The 21,554-nt window shown below is 41.6% G+C and overlaps 1 protein-coding gene across 1 annotated transcript in view; it reads left to right on the plus strand.

Moving 5' to 3' along the window:
- The window catches only part of sdt (MAGUK p55 family member stardust), a 58,639-nt gene that overhangs the window by 12,044 nt on the left and 25,041 nt on the right, over positions 1–21,554 (plus strand). Inside the window, exons 3-4 of the mRNA XM_072302910.1 lie at positions 11,367–11,566; positions 18,214–18,496. Of these exons, the coding sequence (XP_072159011.1) occupies positions 11,367–11,566; positions 18,214–18,496 (483 nt within the window). The remainder of the gene's footprint in view (positions 1–11,366; positions 11,567–18,213; positions 18,497–21,554) is intronic.

Genomic DNA, 21,554 nt, shown 5'->3' on the forward strand with positions numbered 1-21,554 from the left:
CCTCTTCACACGTTTGACAGGTCGTGTCAGGACTCAAATACACCGGCGTCCAAAAGTTGAACGACACCCATGTAACTTCCAATACTCACACATTGAGGCGTACATTTTACTTTTTACGTTAGTCGCGCACGTGTGTAACGTATTCCTGGGAGAGGGTAACGCAACTCTGGGAGAAAAAAAAAAAAAAAAAAAAAAAAAAAAAAAAAAAAAAAAAAAAAAAAAAAAAAAAAAAAAACACACACATTGGATCTAGAGTCCAGGCTCTTAAAAACATCGACAAGAAAAAATACTCTTTATTCAAGCTGATTTTTGCTTAAATCAAGAACGAAGCCTCTTAATCTGAGCGGATTTCCTTTTGATTTAAGCTTAAATTTGATTGAATCAAGAGTATTTTTTCTTGTCAATGTTTTCAAGAGTCTGGACTCTAGATCCAATGTGGTTTTTTTTCCAGTAAAATGTCCTGGGATGAGATGGTGGCAGGGCGCTGACAAATATCAGTCGCTCAGTAACCTTTTCGAAGATAGGTGATATCGATGGACAAAGTGCAATACCGCGTATCTCCATTGAAATTGTTCAAAATTTCCGCTCCTACTTTATCATTTCGCGGAGAAACAAACCAACTTTATAGCTTGAAATGTATGTAGAATATACTGTTAACAGTGAGGAAAAAATCAAGGAAGTTTTTAAGAAATTAAGCTGTCTACAAATAAAGTATGACAGGAAGTTTGCAACGCCGCAAACGAAGATATGCGGTTTTGCTCTTGGCCATTGATACATTGTTTGGGTAGCGCGAAGCGCCGAACTGCTCTGTAGGAGTGAGTTGTGTATATCGATTCACACTAGACTTTTTTGCTTTGCCTGTAAGTAAAATGAGGCTTTTTTAGACTTTCGTCCACAGAGAATGGGGGTCTTTTATCTCATATTTTGGGACCTCCTATTTATTTATTTATTTTTTACAAATGCAATGAAATTCTGTGCTGTTACAGGAAAATGACGAGCGTTTAAAAAAATAACGATTGCCCTTAAATGATCACCGCAAACGCACATTTACTCGTAGTAAGCTCGTGATGATAGCGCTTATATAAAGCGAGTTAAGTTTTATATTATTCCTGCTAAGACATCTGAAACATTCCATCCAACTTTCTTCATATAACAACGTGATACGGTAACGCTGATTTGCAATGCTACACCGCGATCTTGCAAATCGCGATTGCGGTAATAAGCGCCGTTCAGACCCGACGGCTTCAGTTGCCAGCACGCGCGGATGTGAAGTTGCGTGTCTGCAATTTGAAGGCGTCTCATGAGTCTCAAATGCGACTAAGTAAAATTGCATAATTTTCGTTTTATTTTGTGGCATGTCGCTCTACAGTCACTTTGAAAGCTCCTAATTTTACGCAACCCATTTCTCTCGGATGGACTTATTGTGTGACACGACAAGCATGCAGTGTTGCAGTTTTTCCATACATAATGTTTTAAATTGTGATATTCACTCTGTCAGTAAGATTTTATACACGAAGTTGTAAAACTCTGTAATGATAACAAGTTAGTCAGTTATTTTATTTATAGACATTCAGCATTCAAATAAAACTCAAATAAATAAAATTTCACTTAATTTTACGCCACCATAGTGACACTTTGTGAGGCTCCTGCTACCATCGGAATATTTAAATTTCACGTGACTTTAGATATATAATACGCTCATGTTGCATCTAGCTGCTTTGATCGAAACCATAAACAATTATTTAACTTGGAATGCATTCAAATGTTGCAAAATTGATTGCAAAATTCAATTCTTACGTACATTTAACCATTTTGTGAAATTTCGTGTCTAGTCAAAGGAAAAGTCTATGCAATTTTTAGTCAGATACTACCGTGACAGTCTCTCTGTCAAACCAAAATTGCATGTTGTAACTTCGCAGCATCCGAATGCAGTTACGTTCTTTTGTTAGGGAAACGACAAATTCCCCCATGAGTTTTCGAAGACTGGTTCCCCATTCCCGGCAATCCAGCCGTATTTGCTCCATCGCCCAGGTTAATTTCCAGTGGCGTAACGTGCTTTGCGATGCATCTGATCGATCTGCCATTCAAACCTATGGAAAGGGATCGATAAACAGGGTGTTTGCCACCAACGAACACCTTAATAATCGATTCTGTACCACAGCTTCAAACCAAGTAATATCGATGATCGATCATTCACGCCGCGCCACTGTTAATTTCATTAACGACGAGCTCTAATGAGGTGACTTGGAGCCACTCTGCCGTGCCAAGGAAGAACGCTGTATGATCCTTCAGACGTTGTCAAATTTCTCTAGATAACACATGTATTTTTGAGGAAAGTTATTCATATTCGTCTTTTAATTTTCAGATATTTTAGATTAAATTGCGAAAAAAATTTATCTGAAAAATTTAAAGGAAAATGTTCACAATTGTCCAAGAAAATTAGATTTTTGTTGAAGTAAATTTGACAACGTCTAGAGGCTCTTACGGCGTTTTTCCTGAGCACGGCAGCACAAGTAAGTGCGTGAGCGATTGCGCAACAATGGCGGCGGTGCGGGTGCGGCACGGAGCCTAAAATGCGAGCGTCCAGGGGGCAGCGACTCCACGCGCGCGCCCCCTCGCGGCGCCGCCGCGTCCACGCGGAAACACCGCGCTTCCCACTCCAGAACCAGAAAATCCATGGGAATTTCCCGGAGAAATTAGCAACGTCGCAGGAGTCCGCCGGGAAGTGGGGCCCAGCCGGGCTTGGTCCAGCGCAGCGCGATGCGCCGCTTCGTCCGGACCGCGCACAGTGTTGCCGGCTTGCCGAAAGAAGTAAATTCTCGGATAAATTCCGCGCACGGAGTTCCCTCATAACTCCTCCTACTCTACCGTGCCAAGGAAAAACGCCGTATGAACATTTGAGAGTTGTCAAAATTCCCCGGATAAAACATGTATTTTTGAAGAAAGTTATGCCTATTTTCCTTTGAAATTTTCAGTTATTGTCGATCAAATTGCGAACAAAATTGTTTGATAAATTTGAAGATGAATATTCACAATTTTCCCAATAAATTCGTTTTATATTGAAGGAAATATAACAACGCCTGAAGGTTCATACGGCGTTCTTCCCTAGCACGGCATTACTCCTCCGACTTTTCAATTTAAATTATATTAGCCATATAACACCATGCGTTCTAGGGCTCACGTAGAAATGCAGATTCGCCCCTCCGCCAGCGGAGCGACAACGTAGATACTAAGACTGAAGAACTTAAGAATCTAGTTTTAATTGATTCTCGTCCTTTAGGCTTCCAGAGTATGAAGCGAACCGTCACTAAGATTACATTTCGGTCGGTTGCAAATATTATGAAATTGAACAGCCCGGGGAACGAAAAATATCAGGGGATAAATGGAATGAGACCTGGCTTTATTTCGCACTCAGTGCCAAATTCTGGTCACGTTTGTCATGAGGATGGACACAAAAGTAGCGTTCTCTTGTCACCCCAAATTCTTGGTTTACCTTGACAGGAGGAAAAATTGGAACGTACTTGACATGCACTTTGAATACCTGACAAATGCTTCAAACTGGTTCGAGGATCAAACTGGTGCTATGAAAACATCTACTTTCCTATCCAGTCATTGAAGTCACTGGCGGTTCGAATTGTTTCTGTGGCTCGAAAGTCGCGAAATCTGACTCTACGGGTTTGCTTTTTTCGAATCGGAACTTATTCGACGAGCACTTCGAATACCTAATAAATGCGTTAGCACGAAGTTTAATTGAAAATTCTGTAACCTGATCGTTGGTAACTTGTAATTATTAACTGGGCGCTTCAAGACGAAGGAAAAATGGAGTTCTGAGATCGATCGGATTCGTCAGTCACCCTCGTTGATATCATGCCTATGGTCAGGTGGAATCGACGAAAAGCTGAAGTTATGTTGTTGAGTTGTGTCCTTAGTTGCTCTCTAGTGGTCGTTAAGTCCCCCAAGCAGAATCGTTTTTGTTAAGAGAGTAAATGGCATGGAATGAATCAATATGTGATTTTATTTCTCGCAGCACCGTGGATTTACCTTAGTTCAAAAATCGTGAGCTGAACATTTGAGAAATCTCCTATCATCTTTGTGGCAATGTTGGTAAAATGTGTAATGGAAAGTCCATGAAAAGTTGCACCAAACGTTGACAGCAACCTCACTCTATCCAAAGTCACCGTTTTTTTTTTAAAAAAAAAAAAACTTTGAACAGCGTCTAAAGGACCAAGTGTCCATATTTTCCTTTTAATGTACTCCATGTTAGCTTCATTTGGAAAATCCTTTGTAATGTGGCAAGACTGCTCGCGCACCTAGCGCGTCTAGTCGCGGGCGCCAATTAGAATGACAACGAAAAACCAACGCCAGCGCGTGCTCCTGTCCGGTGGTACTTCACTCTCAATTTTTATCTTCATTCTTCTATTTCGTTTGTGCCCATTGACCTTGCCCAAACCGCGCCCCAGAACCCTTAGCTCACGGCTCTGAGGAAGAAAAGCGAAGATCACTCCTTACCAATGCCATCAACTCCCTCCGGTACCACACTACCACACTTACCATCTTTCGCTGACCATTCAGATGAGAGACGTTCTACATATTTAGGAACAGCATATCGCCGAACAAGCTGTCCTAAGGCCACTCGCCTTAAATCTCCTCTAAAATATAATTTCTCAATTAGCTTGTGCAGAAATTTCTGATTGTTTCATTGAGAAAAAGGAGAGCTGCACGCAACTCCAAGGAATTTTCCTCGGGTTTTTTCTCTAGTTTTTAACACTTGAAAAACAGGTTCAAAATTAATTATTCTAATCTCCCAATTAATTGAGCATCGCCAGGAAAGACAATATATGACATCCGGAAATATGTATCCATTTCGTTGCGGGCACATTTTCGTTCGCTCAACTCCTTGGTGTCACGTTTTTTTAAAGGAAGGGTAAAGAATTGTGCTGTTGGTGAGAAGGAAGGGTCAACAATCCTATTCTTACTGTTTCGTATTTTACGAGCGGCCCCTGAAATCGTCCCGGCGTGTTGGGTCAATCTCAAAGGATACAACTATTTTGACGCTCAGGATCCATTTTTGCCTACCCGCTCAAGTGAAGGCGAAAAAATAATCGCGGTAGAACTCATCCTACGGAATTAACTTTTTTGATTAGCAACAAGTTAACAACGGTTGGACGATTTGCGCTGGTTGTGCGGTGCGATCCGCGGCACTAGCCATAGTTGCCTGAATGTGTGAGCTGATGTGCATTTTCACATTGAGTTTGATAGGGAAATCGCCACATTTTCAGCTTGATCAATTTGGAAACAATGCATTGCGCCGACGCACAATGGAAGGATTCAATGGGATAAGTTGGACATGTTGCGGAAACTTTAAGCGCCTTTATCTTTGATAATACAAAACGTGAAGATTTCAAATTGACTTCATTAATTTTCTCGTTAAATTTCCTTATTCAATCATCATCCCTTAAATTTTACAATGTGACCGAATAAACATAAAAATTTGCAGTTTTAATAAAAAACGTGATGTCCGACCTTTCGAGTCGGTTTTTTCCACTGCGCGACGCTCGACACTCAAAATCTGTGCTCACGATTTTGTATTCCACCGGTAGACGAGAGGGAATCGACCAGAACTAACATCGCCAGAGACGCACCATTTCCGTCCTTCTGGTGGAGGCATTGTCCAAAGAGCTTTGACTTCAACGATGGCCCCCCCTCCCCTCGGAACCCCCCTCCTACAGTTCTCGCATTCGATGATTTAGTTACTTACCTTCCACACCTAAAATTACTCGTCAACCATCGCATTATTCTGACCCCCACCACCAGCTCGCGCGACATATCGTTGGCACTCGTCAAATTTTTAAAGAGAGCTCTATTGTAATCCGTGGACTAACATGACTATGAAATGATAGGTTATTTCCGTCGTAAGTTCAGTAACCTAACTCAACTCTCAACTACGCGGTAAGCGTCAATTTTATCAAAGGTTGCCAATTTAGTCTAATCTGATGATGGGTCCCACTCTATGTAGTCAGGACCTGGAATCGACTGTGAGCATCCGAAGCAAGGAAGCTTTTCTTTTCGAGGTGGGAAGAGTAGGTACCTATATAGAATGAGTACGGACTTGTCAAAATATGGAGCTCTTAGGGTCCTAAAGGACAGCCAACCCTGTAACACAAAAAATGTCAATTTTCAGATTCCAATACCAAACCAAAATGGCTAAGAATGTCCATAAATGAGGGTTCTCTCGCAAAAAATGAGTAAATCTATGGAAAAACTATCACTGGAAAAAAATGGCTAAGAATGCTCATAAATGAGGGTTTTCCCGCAAAAAATGAGTAAATCTATGGAAAAACTATCACTGGAAAAAAATGGCTAAGAATGCTCATAAATGAGGGTTTTCCCGCAAAAAATGAGTAAATCTATGGAAAAACTATCACTGGAAAAAAAACACATTGGATCTGGAGTTCAGACTCTTAAAAACATCGACAAAAAAAAGTACTCTCGATTCAATCAGAATCTAGCTTAAATCAAAAACCAAGCCTCTTAATTTAAGCGGATTTCGTTTTGATTCAAGCAAAAATCCGATTGAATCAAGAAGTATTTTTTCTTGTCAATGTTTTCAAGAGTCTGGACTCAAGATACAATGTGTTTTTTCCAGTGAACTCAGATACGTAATTTACCAACAACGGATCGTAACAATTGTAATTATAAATAATGCTGGAGAATTTGAATTCAAAAGTTGGCTGCCCTTTGGGCCCTAAAAGCTCCATGACCTAACCTCAAAATTACCGACTTGTCCGTACTCTCCCTATATAGGTACTCTAGTGGTGGATCCTCCTGTAAAGGGTTCACTTGTTGAGCTTTGCTGAAAGTGGCCCAATAATTGAGTCAGCTCCGCACTGTACCTCTGGGTCCCAGTCCCACTCCTCCTGTTCTGGGAACACCTAGCCCACAACGAGTATGGCCGCATCCAAGCTGGTCGTAGCGCGGGAGGCAGGCCCCAGCTCAACTTGTGACCCCCCGACCCCCACAACGGCAAAACAACGCCTTGTTGCCGCTAGTGCCGGGCGGCGTCATTCACTGCTTCACCCATATTCACGTGCAGTTTTCGTTGTTTCCTGCCTTCCCGCATCCCCGCCGCAATTTCCGTAACGGAACGCATCGATGCCGCCTCGCGCGGTACCTACCGGCAAAGCCTCGCATTAAAAATTAGTTCCGTGCCTCCGGTTGAATAAATCGCGTAGATCTCAGTTGCAATCGAGTGCAGCGAAGAAACGGTAGCTTTGATTTTTTACTTAAACAATTTTCTTCTATTTTTCCGCGAGAAATCCATTGTTTTTTACGTTCTGTTTTGCCTTGTCTCCACAGGACTTTTCACGGGATTTTTCCCAAGTTCGAATCGCCGGAATGAAACTTCTGAGCTTTATCCCCTTTGATTGGAAAAGTTCACCACCAACACCCTCTCCGTGTAGGTAGACTTAAAGGGACTCCGCGCCCCAGAACGCGTCCACCCTGCCGAACATCTTAATGCTTATCATTCCACCTCTACCCTTAGTTCACATGTGACCCTAACCATAGAAGTTAAGATCCCAAAATGCGCATCTCAGATTGTTACGTTGTGAGTTTTCGCTCACGTTTCATTTTTTAAATGAAAAATAACCAACAACTAAGACTCATCGAGGAATGGACCTGTTCTCTTCGGGAAAAAACTGCAGTGGCGTGGCGTGAATTGCGATTTATCGATTGTTATGCCATTTAAACCTATGGTAAAGAATCGATCATTAAGGTGTTCGCTGCGAACACCCTGTTTATCGATCCGTTTACATAGGTTTAAATGGCATAACAATCGATATATCGCAATTCACGCCACGCCACTGTAAAAACTGATTCATTCGTGGTTGCCTTCACTCGACGTCTCGTGTATCTCCCAGTGGCGTGGCGTGCTTTGCGATATATCGATTGATCTGCCATTTAAACACTATGGAAAAGGATCGATAAACAGGGTGTTCGCAACGAACACTCGAATAATCGATTCTTTACCATAGCTACAAATGAGGAAATATCGATAATCGATCATTCACGCCGCGCCACTGGTATCCCCTCATTTCACTACCGCTCATATTCCTGTTACTGCGGCCCGCTTCAGTCTTTTTTAAGCACCGAGCTCACCTCCAAGTGAACGGCCCATTCGGAACATCTCCGCGCGACGAAAATCCTTAATCCGCTCCTGAAAATCACTCCCGAACGCAGCGGAGCGGCGCGATATCCACTACGATCCGCGTCCAACCCCGAGTTTCCACGCGAGCGACAACGCCGCCCGGCAACTCCGAAGTTCCAAATACCGTAGCGGACAGCGCTGTCAGGTTCATCGGGTCAAACGTCCCGGGTTCGCGACTCCCGCCATGTCGGCCCGGTGGAATATCCTCCCCGCGAATTTGATGGATCGCGTGTTCGGCCGACGAGGGTGGTCGATCCCCGGTTCCTCGGGGGTTGGCCCCGCGCGGAAACGCCGGCTCCGAAAATGATAGTTCGTGACTTGACAATAGTGGCACTGCGAACCGCGACTCCGAGTCCTCCGCCTCTTGGAGTTGGTCTCTCAACTCGGCGCGGCCGCAGCGCAGCAAACGTCGCAAGCTCACGATTTCGGCCACAGTCGCTCGTTCCATGCCGTTCCGTCGTGTCGCTCGCTGTGCTTCCTTCTCGTTCTCGGTTTCTGGTTTGAAAAGTTCTCCGTAGCTAGAACCAGCCGTCGATTCAAAGTGTAGACTTAGTCCAAGCTTTACGGTTGCGTCAGTGACTTACACGCCGTATTGAACTTCCGCAACTCTACCTGCATCTTTCTCCTCCTACTGAGTTTGAGCAAGATTGAACTACTAATTAGCATGTTAAACAAATTTCTTGTCAGGGAAATTTCGTGGCTCTTTCAAGTCCGTTCGCACGTGGACTACAGCCAGATCATCATTTGAAAGTGCACTCAAGTTGATGGAAGTTTGATACAGTATTAAGATAGAGTGAGGGATTTTTCCGCCCATTCGATAGTTTCTCAATTTATCCTAGCTGTCAGATTATTATCGATAGCGACCGGACACATATTTTCTTCAGTATACAAGAGATAAGGCCGGAAAGCCCGATTTATAGTCGAGTGAAACGCTAGAAAAAAACACGCAAGGAAAGCACCGTGAACCTCCGCCCATCGGCTTTGGTTCGTCCCTTGCAATTGCATTTTTCAGTCTCGTTGAACTTGATAGAGGATACTGACAAATTCAGTTACGAAAATGAACCACTATCCATCGGTGCACTTCCTTCAACGAATCAACGCAGTGAATATTGCTTCTTTGCACTAAGAAAAGGGAGAAATGCTTGATTCTCGGATTGCCAGCGGTCTGGAAAATCGAAAAAATCAGGGATTTTTAGGTAATTTGCGACGACAAGGAAAAGTCAGGGAATTCAAGGGAAAAGTCAGGGAGTTTCTACTAATCACTAAAACATATTATTGATTTTTCAACTGTCCACCCGCTCTGTTCTTTTTTAAGGCTTGCCATCTTTTAACCATCTACTGAATGCCTTTTTTCATAATTGATCTCTGAGCGAGGAAATTGTATCCAACATCTAGCGAGAGATAGCATAAGTATTTTCAATAAGAAGAGTGGAACTTTTGTTTGAAGGTCAGTGGAAGTTAGGGAATTAGAAAATTTTTGAGTCGTGGAAAAGCAAAAATAGTCGAGGAAAAGTCAGGGAATTTGAAGATTATTTTACGTAATGTAGTTCGGTCAGTATCGGACCTATTGCAGTGTTTTGTACGGTCCAACAAATTGTAAGCTACAACAAATCGTTAGAAGAATCCCATTTTGAGGAGATTCTGGGTGTTCGGGTTACAAAAACTGTAATTTTGTGAATGACCAATCAGGCCATGCCCAGACCACTCTCGTGAACTTGGGGAGTCCTGTCCAAGTCGTTTTTATTCTGGAAGAATGACCCACTTGACCTCATACCTCACACACTATTGATCTGAAGTTAGAATTAATGAGACGGCAAAGTCCCCCCGGAGGCAATGAAGAGTCTAAGTGTTAGAAATGAGACAAGTAGCGCTATTAGTATGTGACTTGCGAGGAGGTAACGAAATACGGACAATTTTTCGTTCACGTCGACGTCGCGTCGCACAGTGGATCGAGTCAATGGAAGCAGGAGGACAAAATTTGGAAACTTTAATCGCTTATTACTTCGTTTATACAAAATTTCGAGGTTCCAAAAGTGGTTTCATTGGTTTCCTCGTGAAATTTTCTTACAGAAGCACCCCTTAAATTTCAAAATTTGACGAATTAAACATCAAAATTTGCAGTTTCAGTCAAAAATTTCATGTCCGACCTCTTCAATTGACTCGATACACTGTGCGTCGGGTGTTCAAAAGTCGCCCGGGGCCTCGTCCATTCTCGCATGCCGGGGCTTCGGAGAAAGTATGGGCTGTAATTTAACATTACGTCAGTTCACTCCTCATTTACTTACGTGCTCATTGTACCATCCGCATTTTCATAGAATTAAATGAGGGTTATGAATATTTGACCGAGATGTCCTTTTAATAATAGTTCCCCGTTCGCTCTACTCTTATTTTCCTCTTGTGATTTCTCCCCATCTCGTCATCCATTTGTATTTTATAACTCACGTCTGTCCATTTAACAATTTCATCACTCAAATTCTATCTCCCGTATGCGTTTTATTTGAAAAATTCCCCGAAGAGGGTTGCCTAAAACATACATTTTAACAGCTTTTTCAAGCGTTGCCCTAAATTTCACGAATTTTTTCTAAAGGTTTTTTTAAAGAGTCGTAGCTACTAAGGTTATAATGAGTTTCATGCTCTACATATGTTATTATTGTTTGGTATCCTAGTTTTATTTCAATTTTAATCCTTCTGTTTTATTGTTTATGTTATCACTGAAAGAAAGAAATATGGTAGATTTTACCATAATCTGACACCAGTGATACGAGTATGGTAATAATATTACCATATTATGGTGAGAATCAATTGATTTCTGGTACTTCATAGTAAATGGTACCATACTTTTTTATTCAGTGTGACATTGATCTTGTGCGTATTTTTTTTACCTTCCGTTTTGTTTTTCTGAGTTGATTTTAAGTTTGATGATTAATTTTTCTGAGTTTGATGATTAATTTTTCTGAGTTTGATGATTAATTTTTCTGAGTTTGATGATAATTTTTTCAGAGTTTGATGATTATTTTTTCAGAGTTTGATGATTATTTATTCAGAGTGATGATTATTTTTTTAGAGTTTGATTTTTTTTTTTTTTTTTTAGTTTGATTTTAAGTTTGACGATTATTTTTTCTGTTATCTTATTTTGAGTTTGATTTTGTTTTGTTTGAAGAATGGATCAGCGAAACCAGTTCCACCTCCCCGCGACCACCTGAAATTGGAGGATGGCGGCTCATCACCCGAGCCCCGGCGCCCACCCCCGCCCCCCAAATCCCGGCCAGGGCCCCACCACCCCCCTCTCCGTCCACACTCAATAACAACGTCGTCGTCGATCCCACCAAGGAACAGTTGGATAGCATCCGCAAGTTTGAAGTGAGCACAATATTCTTTTTTTTTTTTCAAGAGCCTTTGCTCTCGGTGGTGGTCAAAGGTTATCTTCCTCTTCACTATTTTTTTCTCATCCTCTGATCTTACGTCTCCACTCCGGATTTCCAAAGTCTTGGAAGACACCCTTCATACTACGAGAGAAAGAAGGGGTGATAAGGGCCGGTTTTGGGCCCACCCTGTCCTCAACTCAACGTTTTGTATGCGCATTGCAGATCTATATTTTACATAATTCATCATAATTTCAGTGGCGTGGCGTGCTTTGTGATATATCGATTGATCTGCCATCTAAACCTATGGGAGAGAATCGATGAACAGGGTGTTCGCAACTAACACCTTGATAAACGATTTTTTACCATTGCCTTAAATGGGGAATTATCGATAGTCGATCATTAACGCCCATCGCCAAATTTCCTCCAATAATAAAATAATTTTTAGAGAAACTTGTGTTTTTTTCCCACCCAAATTTTCAAAGAATTTTATTCGCATTTTAATCTGAAGTATCAGGGATTTTGAAGGAAAAATATTCTTCTTATCTCAAAAATACATTTCTATCAGGCAAAAAGTTGCACTGTTAAAGTACGTAAACGGCACTCTTCCTTGGCATGGTAGAGAAGCGCAAAGAAGAGCGAGCTGTAAACATTTGTTTTGTTTTCAATGTCTCGCTAAGTCCGGTCAGTTCCATTATTTTCTCCTCTCAATCTCAGCACTGCCAAATTTACTATGCCTTATTAAAAAGGCCTTATTATCATCATTTTTAATTTTTTTGAATCAATTGAAGGCCATCCACGATGAAAAGGGATTTTAGTCCATGGAAGCAATATTTTCAGCTTTCAAAGCGATTTCTGTCGAAAAATGAAATTTTGAGATTTCGACGGAAAGCCCAATGCTCTCAAGAACAAGTTGCGAGACGCTTCGTTCTTTTTTAAGCTGAAAAAGGACGGTGAGTGGCGCCATAATTCGGCAATTTTTTACCCTGATTCCTGAATCGATGAAATTTTCTAGATTAAGATGATACAAACCGTTCCCTCGTCCCACCCTTAAATACATTATTTTCTTCCTTGCATTTAACTTAAATACACTGAAATAGTATGGTAACTCCACCACAAGTCTGGTTTACTCTACAATAAGTTTAATGAATTGTTCCTCAAGTCAATTCCACCAGAGTCTACTTCAACTTCAGTTATTTAGGCACAGAGATATTACTGGATGAAGAAGACCAGGCTTGTGGTACTATTCACCATAAGGCATGAATGCATGATGAATGCTATCAGGAGTCTGGTATTTACAAACTTGAGTTCGGCACATATGCTGTCATAGATTGTACGTGCTCGATTACCGTATTCCGTGTTACTGCCTTCAAACCCTAATTATTACAGATTATAGTTAAATTAAAATGCTATCTTTTTTACTTTCTCCTCTCGAACTCAGTTCAGATGCCACGATCCCTTATGTTCAATTCAATATTTCATGGCAAATCTAATCGAATTTATTCAGTAGGTTGAGTCTGCCGCGCTGAGGAAATACACCATTTGAGCATTCAAACGTTGTCAAATTTCTCACAGAAAATATTTAATTTTGAAGAGAGGTATAAAATAATGTCACAAAATTGTCAAGCAAAATTGAAGGCGCGGTGACGCGCTATTTCTACGAACACAGTTTGCAATACTTCGCGTTATGCTACTGGTAAGGTGTTGCTCAGGTTCGGGAAAAAAGTTTAAAAAGGAGGCCGAATTTTGACTTTGTTATCTTTGGCTGAATTGCTCAATGAGTCCTTGAGCGCCATTACAAATAAGACAAAAGAACCGACACATTATGTAAATAGAGCAGGGAACGGACGCGCGATGCTTACGGCGCAGAGATACAACTATTCTAACTCGATGGATGTCCATGTTGCGTCTGCAAATTTGAAGGCGCGATGGCGCGAGGCGAGGACTCGTAATACTCTGCTCTTCGCTGCGAATGAAAAGTCACTCAGATTTGGGCGGAAAGTTAAAAAACGAGACCCGATTACGTGCCCTTTATCTTCGGCTGAGTTTCTCACGTATCCCTTGAAGCGCCACTACAAAACAGATCCGACACAATATGTAAATAGAGCAGGGAACGGACGCGCGATGTTTACGGCGCAGAGATACAACTATTCGTACTCGATGGATGTCCATGTTGCGTCTGCAAAATTGAAGGCGCGATGGCGCGAAGCGAGGACTCGTAATACTCCGCTCGCGCACTTCGCTGGGAATGAAAAGTCACTCAGATTTGGACGGAAAGTCAGAAAAACGAGACTTGATTACGTGTCGCCTACCTTCGCCTGAGTTCCTCACGTGCACCTAAAAGAGGCATCTCAATAATGTTTTCCCTTGAAATTTTCAGACATTTTGGATCACGTTACGAACAACATTTTCTAAGAAAGCAGAGAGGAAGATATTCTTAAATTTCCCTAAAAATTGTGATTTTTCGAAGGGAATTTAGCAACGTTTGAAGGCTCATACGGCGTTGTTTCTTAGTGCAAGCTTCAGAAAGACTGTATCGTGGTTCGCACTCGATGAATTTGAATTTTTTCTCATCCAAAGTAAACGTGGCATCACTGAAAAGTGGCTGACCATGTCCATATGAGCGAACTTGCCCCGCTCGTTGAACTGGCTTAATCGCGCGTGTTAACAAACAAACAAACGACTTGCTCGACTCGTGCGAATCGTAATGACCTTCCATTCGTTATACTTGGAGCAGATATGTCGCTTTTGCTCGGATTATAATTTCCCCGGAGAAAGCAGGATTCAAAATCTCCGACCCCGTTCCGCCGGCCCCCCTCTATCCATGGATGTTTGATGGTCCGATACGAAGTCAGCACGTCCCGCTAATGTTTCGAAGGAAAGTTTAAAACAAGAATATTAATTTTTTCTGCAAAGCTCTGGGTATACAGGGTGATTCAGGATTAGACGGCCAGACTGCAGGAGCCGAAACTCCACCAAACCCCCTCTCTAAATTGAGATTTCGATATTTTTTGATCATTTATGGATTCAGGGCATAAAAGTACAGGAAAGTACAAATTTTCATGAGATTTAATTTGTTCTTAACCGTTGCCAAAATTCAGGAAAAACGATTTAATTTCCGAAATTTTGGGGGCCGTGGCTCCGACTGGGGGCATTTTTGGAAAACAACTTTTTACAACAAAACAGTTTTATTTTGACCCATAGAACGCGCTCCTGCAGTCTGGCCGTTTAACCCTGGATCACCCCATATAGGAAGAGGATTGACGATGCATGTGCCACTCTCCGGTAGGTTTGTCAGTTCCAGGTTTTTCATGGGGATCTAACGGACCAGTGAACCAACCCGAAGTATGGGACCAGGTACTATCAACAAATTGTTCTAAATGGATCATGTGTGGAATTTTTTGTAGAAAGATGTAGTTCGGACGAATTGATGAAATATTCTCCGGCCAAACTGTGAGAGATTTGTCGAGGGTTTCAGGGATCAAGAACTGATCTCCTTGGAGAGTTTTGATGCACCCCTTATTAAATATCCGACACCCCCCTCCCCACTCTTTTCTTCACTGTTGAGATTTGGAAGAACGCCCTAAGCATGAGCTTTTGAACGAAGGAAAATCCCCATCCCCCTTAAAAATGTATTTCTGACACAGTGATTCATATATTTCCTTCACATTTTCAGCTGCTTTGAATTAAATTGCGATTGGAATTTTCTGAAAAGTTCGAGGAAAAATATTCAAAAATTGCCTTGAAAATTCCTATTTAATAAAGGGAAATTTGGCAACGTCTGGGGCTCACAGTCACACGGTGTTTTTCCTCAGCACGGCAGTTCAGGAGAGACTGTATATAATTTGGTTTCGAGTCCCTCATGGGTCATCTTGTCACATTGCTCCTCTCCTATCTCTCAATCAACTGATCGCTCGCCCTCTGATAATGAAATATGTATTTATGAATTTAGAACGATCTAAACAATGGCGGTGCTCGGATGCGAGACACCTAAAATCAAATCAAAACCTATGCTCTAAGGGCAGGGAGTCCGTCAGTACGGCATACCAACGCAATATCTTTAGATGATTGGGTTGCAGGGGGCAAGGGGGGCTTGGGACACGGTTTCGAACGCCGCGCCGTCGCTGTGAGAGACAAAACTGGAACAAATTTCATTAATCATCGTGAAATATCGACGGGGTAACATTGACAGTGAAATATCTCTAGGTACCCACCGCCCGGCGTTGTCATGCGTGCCACAAGTCACTGATTTTTTTCTTTTTTTTCTTTTAGGGGGAAGGGTTAATATCGGTCAACCCCTTCCCTTTTCCTACGAATTTTAAATTTGACCCCATTTTACGCTTTTTCATGCCATGGTGTGATTTGCGATTTGAGTGCTGTTTCTTACGTTCCGCGAGAAACACGATGGTGCCATTGTTTTTTGTTTTTTTTTCTAGACAAACTTTCCTAGCTGAAGAAAAGCTCTCCATATTAAGGTCGTATGGAAGAAATATCTTGCAGTATGAGAGTCGACCGTTTAATGTCCATCCAGCCAAAATCTCCATCCACAGAATAGGGAACGAATTTATCAGCAGGGTTGCCGTAAACGCAAACTTAAACAACTTTATTTTGGTCTTTAATAACTGAAAAAAATAGAAACTGGCAATGTATTCGCTCTCTAACTAAGCACAGAGACTTTCAACGAACATATAAGTGGATGGCCTCATGACGCATATCACACATTAACAGTTTTTTCCTTTTTTTACCTTTTCACTTTTTCACATATTCATTCATGTATTCCTTTTTCTTTTTCAATAAATTATCTGGTAATTTGTATGATCTATCGGGCAACTCTTGGCAGTAGATAAAGAACTGAGGTGAAATTATAGGAGCACCACCCGAACCAACCATGCAGTTGAAGGGTAGATCCGCCTTTACGTTTTCAAATTTGTTCGTCTCTCATTTTATTCAAGCCTTATGGCATTTATTTGAGATGAAAGTAGTATGGAAGACAGATAGTTAACAAGTGAAACAATAGACTCACGACATGCATTGTGAGCATGAGTCTTCAGGCTTTTCAAGGGTTTGTTCGGAGGGATGTTCGTAGAGAATGGAGGCGTCGGGATCCCTGCGCACGGCACTATTGAGTTGATTGAGTTGACGCTTTTACCGTCTCTGTACATCCCTTGCATGTCTATCTCGATTACAGGTGAAGTCAGTCTCATTGCATGCGATGAGAATCTCGGTAAATAAAAGCCCATATCTTTGCCGGCCGAGTCGTTAAGTGAACGCTCATTGCGGGTTTTCATTAAATACTTAACGCTCCAGACGGGGTAGGAGGTTCGAAGCCTGCGTTATAAAGGGGTGCGTTACAGGGGGAAAACGGGGAGTCCACGGCTAAGTTACGAAACGCGGAAATCGACGCTAAACGCAAATTTTTCATCCCAGATTCATTACTAAACGTCTGTTTGTGTTGAGAGGGGGGAGGGTCGAGCAGATCGTTATCACGTAATTTCTTCTCTTCCTCCTTCCTTCCTTCCTTCTCTTCTTTCTTTTTTTCTGCATTTTTAACGGCGATGCAGACTTGTGTAACGGATTCTTTACGTAGTGGCAGGGGAGAAGAAATTAAACAAATTTATTTTCAGCATTAATTATTTAATTAGACTAGAATTAATCTTTTCTCTTAAATATAAGATAAGACATGGGATTGCGATATATTGCATAGTTAAGATAGGGCTTTTTCTAGTCGTGTCGGGGTTACAAAGTTTCAATAATGGACCACTAGACAAGGCACGAATTTAAGCAATCCGATACATGTTTCTTAACCAGAATTTCACGTAAAACACGATTCGCACGACGTAAATCACTGAAACCAACTCCTAACGAAGATATTAACGTTTTTTTTAACATTGGTTACGAGGAATTTGAACTGCCCGCTCACAAGAAACTCAAAGCTTTACGTGAGTCAAATCGCGCACTACAACGGTTTCACCAAGTTTCTCAATCGAGCAATATTCATTTCCCACCATGTGTTGTTTAGACCATTAGCAATTTGCTACAGCTGAGCCAAAGCGTCAAGATTGAGGTTGCCAAATTTTTATAACAGAGACAGTCATGATAACGTTTAGCGCGCGATGTGAATCACGCAGACCATCGAGCTCTCATGAGCGGGTGATATGAATCCACGCATCAGGAATCATTAAATATCTTCGTAAGGAGTGAATTTCGGTAATTTTGTTGTGCTCATCGTGTTCTGCGTTAAATTTTGGCCTCAAAACATGTATCAGAATGCTGAAATTTGTACCTTGTCTAATGGTCCATTGGACCGCTGTGCTTACCTTCTTTCTCCATTACAACCTCCTGCCTCTACCAATAGGATCCTTTCATATCTTTTTTGTCTTCTTTGTCTATCGCTTTGTCTATAAATTTCAATCATCATCCCACAGACCTGCTTTTTGGGAACTCCAAACTAACCCAGTGGTGTGGTTTTGATTGCACTTACCTTCTTTGTCTATTACAACCACCTGCCTCCACCAATAGGATCCTTTCATATCTTTTTCGTCCACTTTGTCTATCGCTTTGTCTATAAATTTCAATCATCATCCCACAGACCTGCTCTTTGGGACCTCAAAACTAAGCCAGTGGTGTGGTTTGGATTGCTTTCAGGAGGCGTTGCGGAAGCGGAAAGAGGAGGAAGAGCGGATAGCGGCCCAGAACGCGTTCCTGCACTCGACGCTGCGGGGCTCGCGGAAACTGCAGGCGCTGGAGAGCGAGCCGCCGCTCAGCGGGGTCGTCAACGACGGCTACGTGGACGACGAGCCGCTCAAGGGGGAGGAGGACGCCCCGACCCCCGCCCAAGGGGAGGAGGAGGAGGACGAGGACCAGGAGGCCGACGACACCGGCGACGACGACGACCGCGAGTACCACGACACTCTCCATAAAGTAATCGGTACGTACACGCTCAGTTTCTATCTATGTAGCAGTCACAGCCGTCCCAAGGGTAGATTTGCCGTGATAGCGAAGAGGGCAGTAAGTGTCAAATTTTCGGAATCGAGTTTCCTGCAAAATGCGTCTGCTCTCCTTAGGATGAAATCACTGAAATAGCTACAATAGCAAAATTGTTTAAACACGAGACTCATGAGCAGCACTGGAAAAAAAAAAAAAAAAAAAAAAAAAAAAAAACACATTGGACCTAGAGTCCAGACTCTTAAAAACATCGACAAGAAAAAGTACTTTTGATTCAATCAGAATCTAGCTTAAATCAAGAGCCAAGCCTCTCAATTTAAGCGGATTTCGTTTTGATTCAAGCAATAATCCGTTTGAATCAAGAGTACTTTTTCTTGTCAATGTTTTCAAGAGTCTGGACTCTAGATCTAATGTGTTTTTTTTCCAGTGCGTCTTCTCAAAACTTCATTTTTGCACTTACTGCTCTCTTCTCTATCACGGCAGATTTTGTCATCTACCTACGCCAATAGAAAATTTGGAATGATATGGATTCCGTTGACATAAATTGATCAAAAAATATAAACGTGAACCAATCGACATGTTTAATCGACAACCGTTAATTGATCGACGTGATTCGATCAATAACCGTGAATCGATAAACAAACCCTTGAATCGATCGAAACATCCATGCAGAGGACCGCTCCAGAGATCCGAAAAGCGCCAAAAGTAATTATAATTTTGTGCAAAAGAGTCTCGTTTAGATTCTGTTATTGAAATCAATAAATACGAGGAAGCTATACCCCCCGGGGAGAGTCGGATGCTCAAAATTGAGTTATTTACCTCATCAATAGCCTTGGGTTATGAATCTCTTCCTCGAGTATATTGCTGATATATCGGCTTAAAGAAGTATAATTAAACACCGTATAATGGCGGGTTGTGGATGGGGAACATAGTTTTGAAGATTAGCAAATAAATATTGTCATGTGCCGTGTGTGAGACTCAAAATCGTTTGGATAAAATACGATTTCATGCCGTCTATTGGGATGAAAACCAATTAAACCCCTCGCAAATTATTCTGCAGGATGCGAGAAAGTGCACTGTAATGAAAGCTCATATTTCAATTTTTGGAACCTTTGGAAGAACGCTACACGAACCTCCAAATTTTGCCAAATTTCGTCCAATGAAATACAAATTTTCTTGAAAACTTGTGAATTTCAATTTTCTCTCCAATTTTGCAAAAAATTTACTCTCAATTTGACTTAAATTACTTAAAAACTTTAAGAAAATATGGACCGCGTTAAGCAGAAAGGAACCAAGCCACATTGGCTATTGCCGAATTTAACTGGGCGACTTAAATGTTTACAAGTGAACGTTTAAGCGGATTCCCTTGAACATTTTACTGAATTTACCACGCACTATGCAGAAAATGTACTAAAATTTGTATGAAAACCCGCTCAATTGTTTTCATGTAAAAAATTAAACTGCCCAGTTAAATTAGACAATAGCTGATGTTCCTTTCTGCTAAACGCGGTCCATATAATCGTTACTCTCCTCAAAAATAAATATGTTATCGGGAAAAATCGGGCAACCTTTGAATGTTCTTACGACGTTTTTCCTCTGCGCGGCAGATATGTCGAAAAGGAGGAAAAAAATATACGATCCCCGAGCGTCATAAACGCGATTTTATCACTCGATCTGCAAGCTCCTAAAATATAATAGCACCGTAGCCGAAATTTAAGGACAGCTCTTCGCGTCGTTGCAAATCCGCTGGGTACGTAATTGCGAAGGCATTTTCTCATCTTAGACATAAAAAAAGATTTAAAAAAAGACGCCGGACGGAAGTTTTGAGAAAGCTACATCCGACGGCGATTAAATTCGGAGACTGTATACTGCCGTGCTAAGGTAAAACGCAGCATGAGCCCTCAGACATTGCCAAATTTCCTTTGAAAATTGGCTTATTTACAGAAGAATTTGTGGATATTTTCCTTCCATTTGTTCAGATAATTTTGTTTGTAATTTGATGTAAAGTCTCTGAAAATTTCAAGGAAAAAGTATCCCTAACTTTCCTCAAAAATACACATTTATCGGAGGAAATTTTGCAACTCTCGATTGTTCTTACGGCGTTCCTCCTTAGCACGGCAGTGTATAAAATAATTAGAACCCACATAGTGGCAAAGTGAAAGGCTTGAACGAGGAGCATTCACCTGTGGTGGAAGGAGGGGGAGCGGGGGTTAGGAGTAGGGTTTAATTTGTGGGCTTTTTCACGGGTGCAATTCCGTTTGATAAATCATGCATGTGAGCATGTGAACTCACCGCAGGCCGGCGTTGCTTCACGTGTGGCTGGCTACCGTCAACACGCTTTTCACCCGGGTCTCCACACAGCACCACTCCATTACATTACACAAACTCCTGTGTCTAAGAACCCGCCCTATGGACGCTCGGATGTGGCCAAATTTCTGCCGATGAAAACCGAATTTCCATGAGAATTTATGCGCACTGAAAAAAACGTCACGGGTTGTATAGACTTACCGTCCTTTCCGGGCTTAGAGGTTGAAAGTTCCGGGTGCTGGAGCCGGAGCCTTGATTGCTCCGGGTGCTACGCCCGGAAATTTCGACCTCTGAGCCCGTAACGCGGCTCGTATGTTTACATATACACTGGAAAAAAAACACATTGGATCTAGAGTCCAGACTCATAAAAACATCGACAAGAAAAGTACTCTTGATTCAATCAGAATCTAGCTTAAATCAAGAACCAAGCCTCTTAATTTAAGCGAATTTCGTTTTGATTCAAGCAAAAATCCGATTGAATCAATAGTATTTTTTCTTGTCAATGTTTTCAAGAGTCTGGACTCTAGATCCAATGTTTTTTTTTTTTTTTTCCAGTGTAGCCCGTATACGGCTTCCACGGTCAGATTTTTTTTTTTCAGTGCATTCTTATAGTTTATTTTTTCTCAGTATTTTATCGGCAATGGAGAATTTGCAGGAGCCTGAAATGATTAATGTTATATTGGAAACCACGGGACTGGACTGAGCAGAGGAATATCCTTGGTTTCTAAATAGAA

The sequence above is a fragment of the Bemisia tabaci genome, chromosome 7 (genome assembly GCF_918797505.1).
Source record: "Bemisia tabaci chromosome 7, PGI_BMITA_v3".
Lineage (NCBI taxonomy): Eukaryota > Metazoa > Arthropoda > Insecta > Hemiptera > Aleyrodidae > Bemisia > Bemisia tabaci.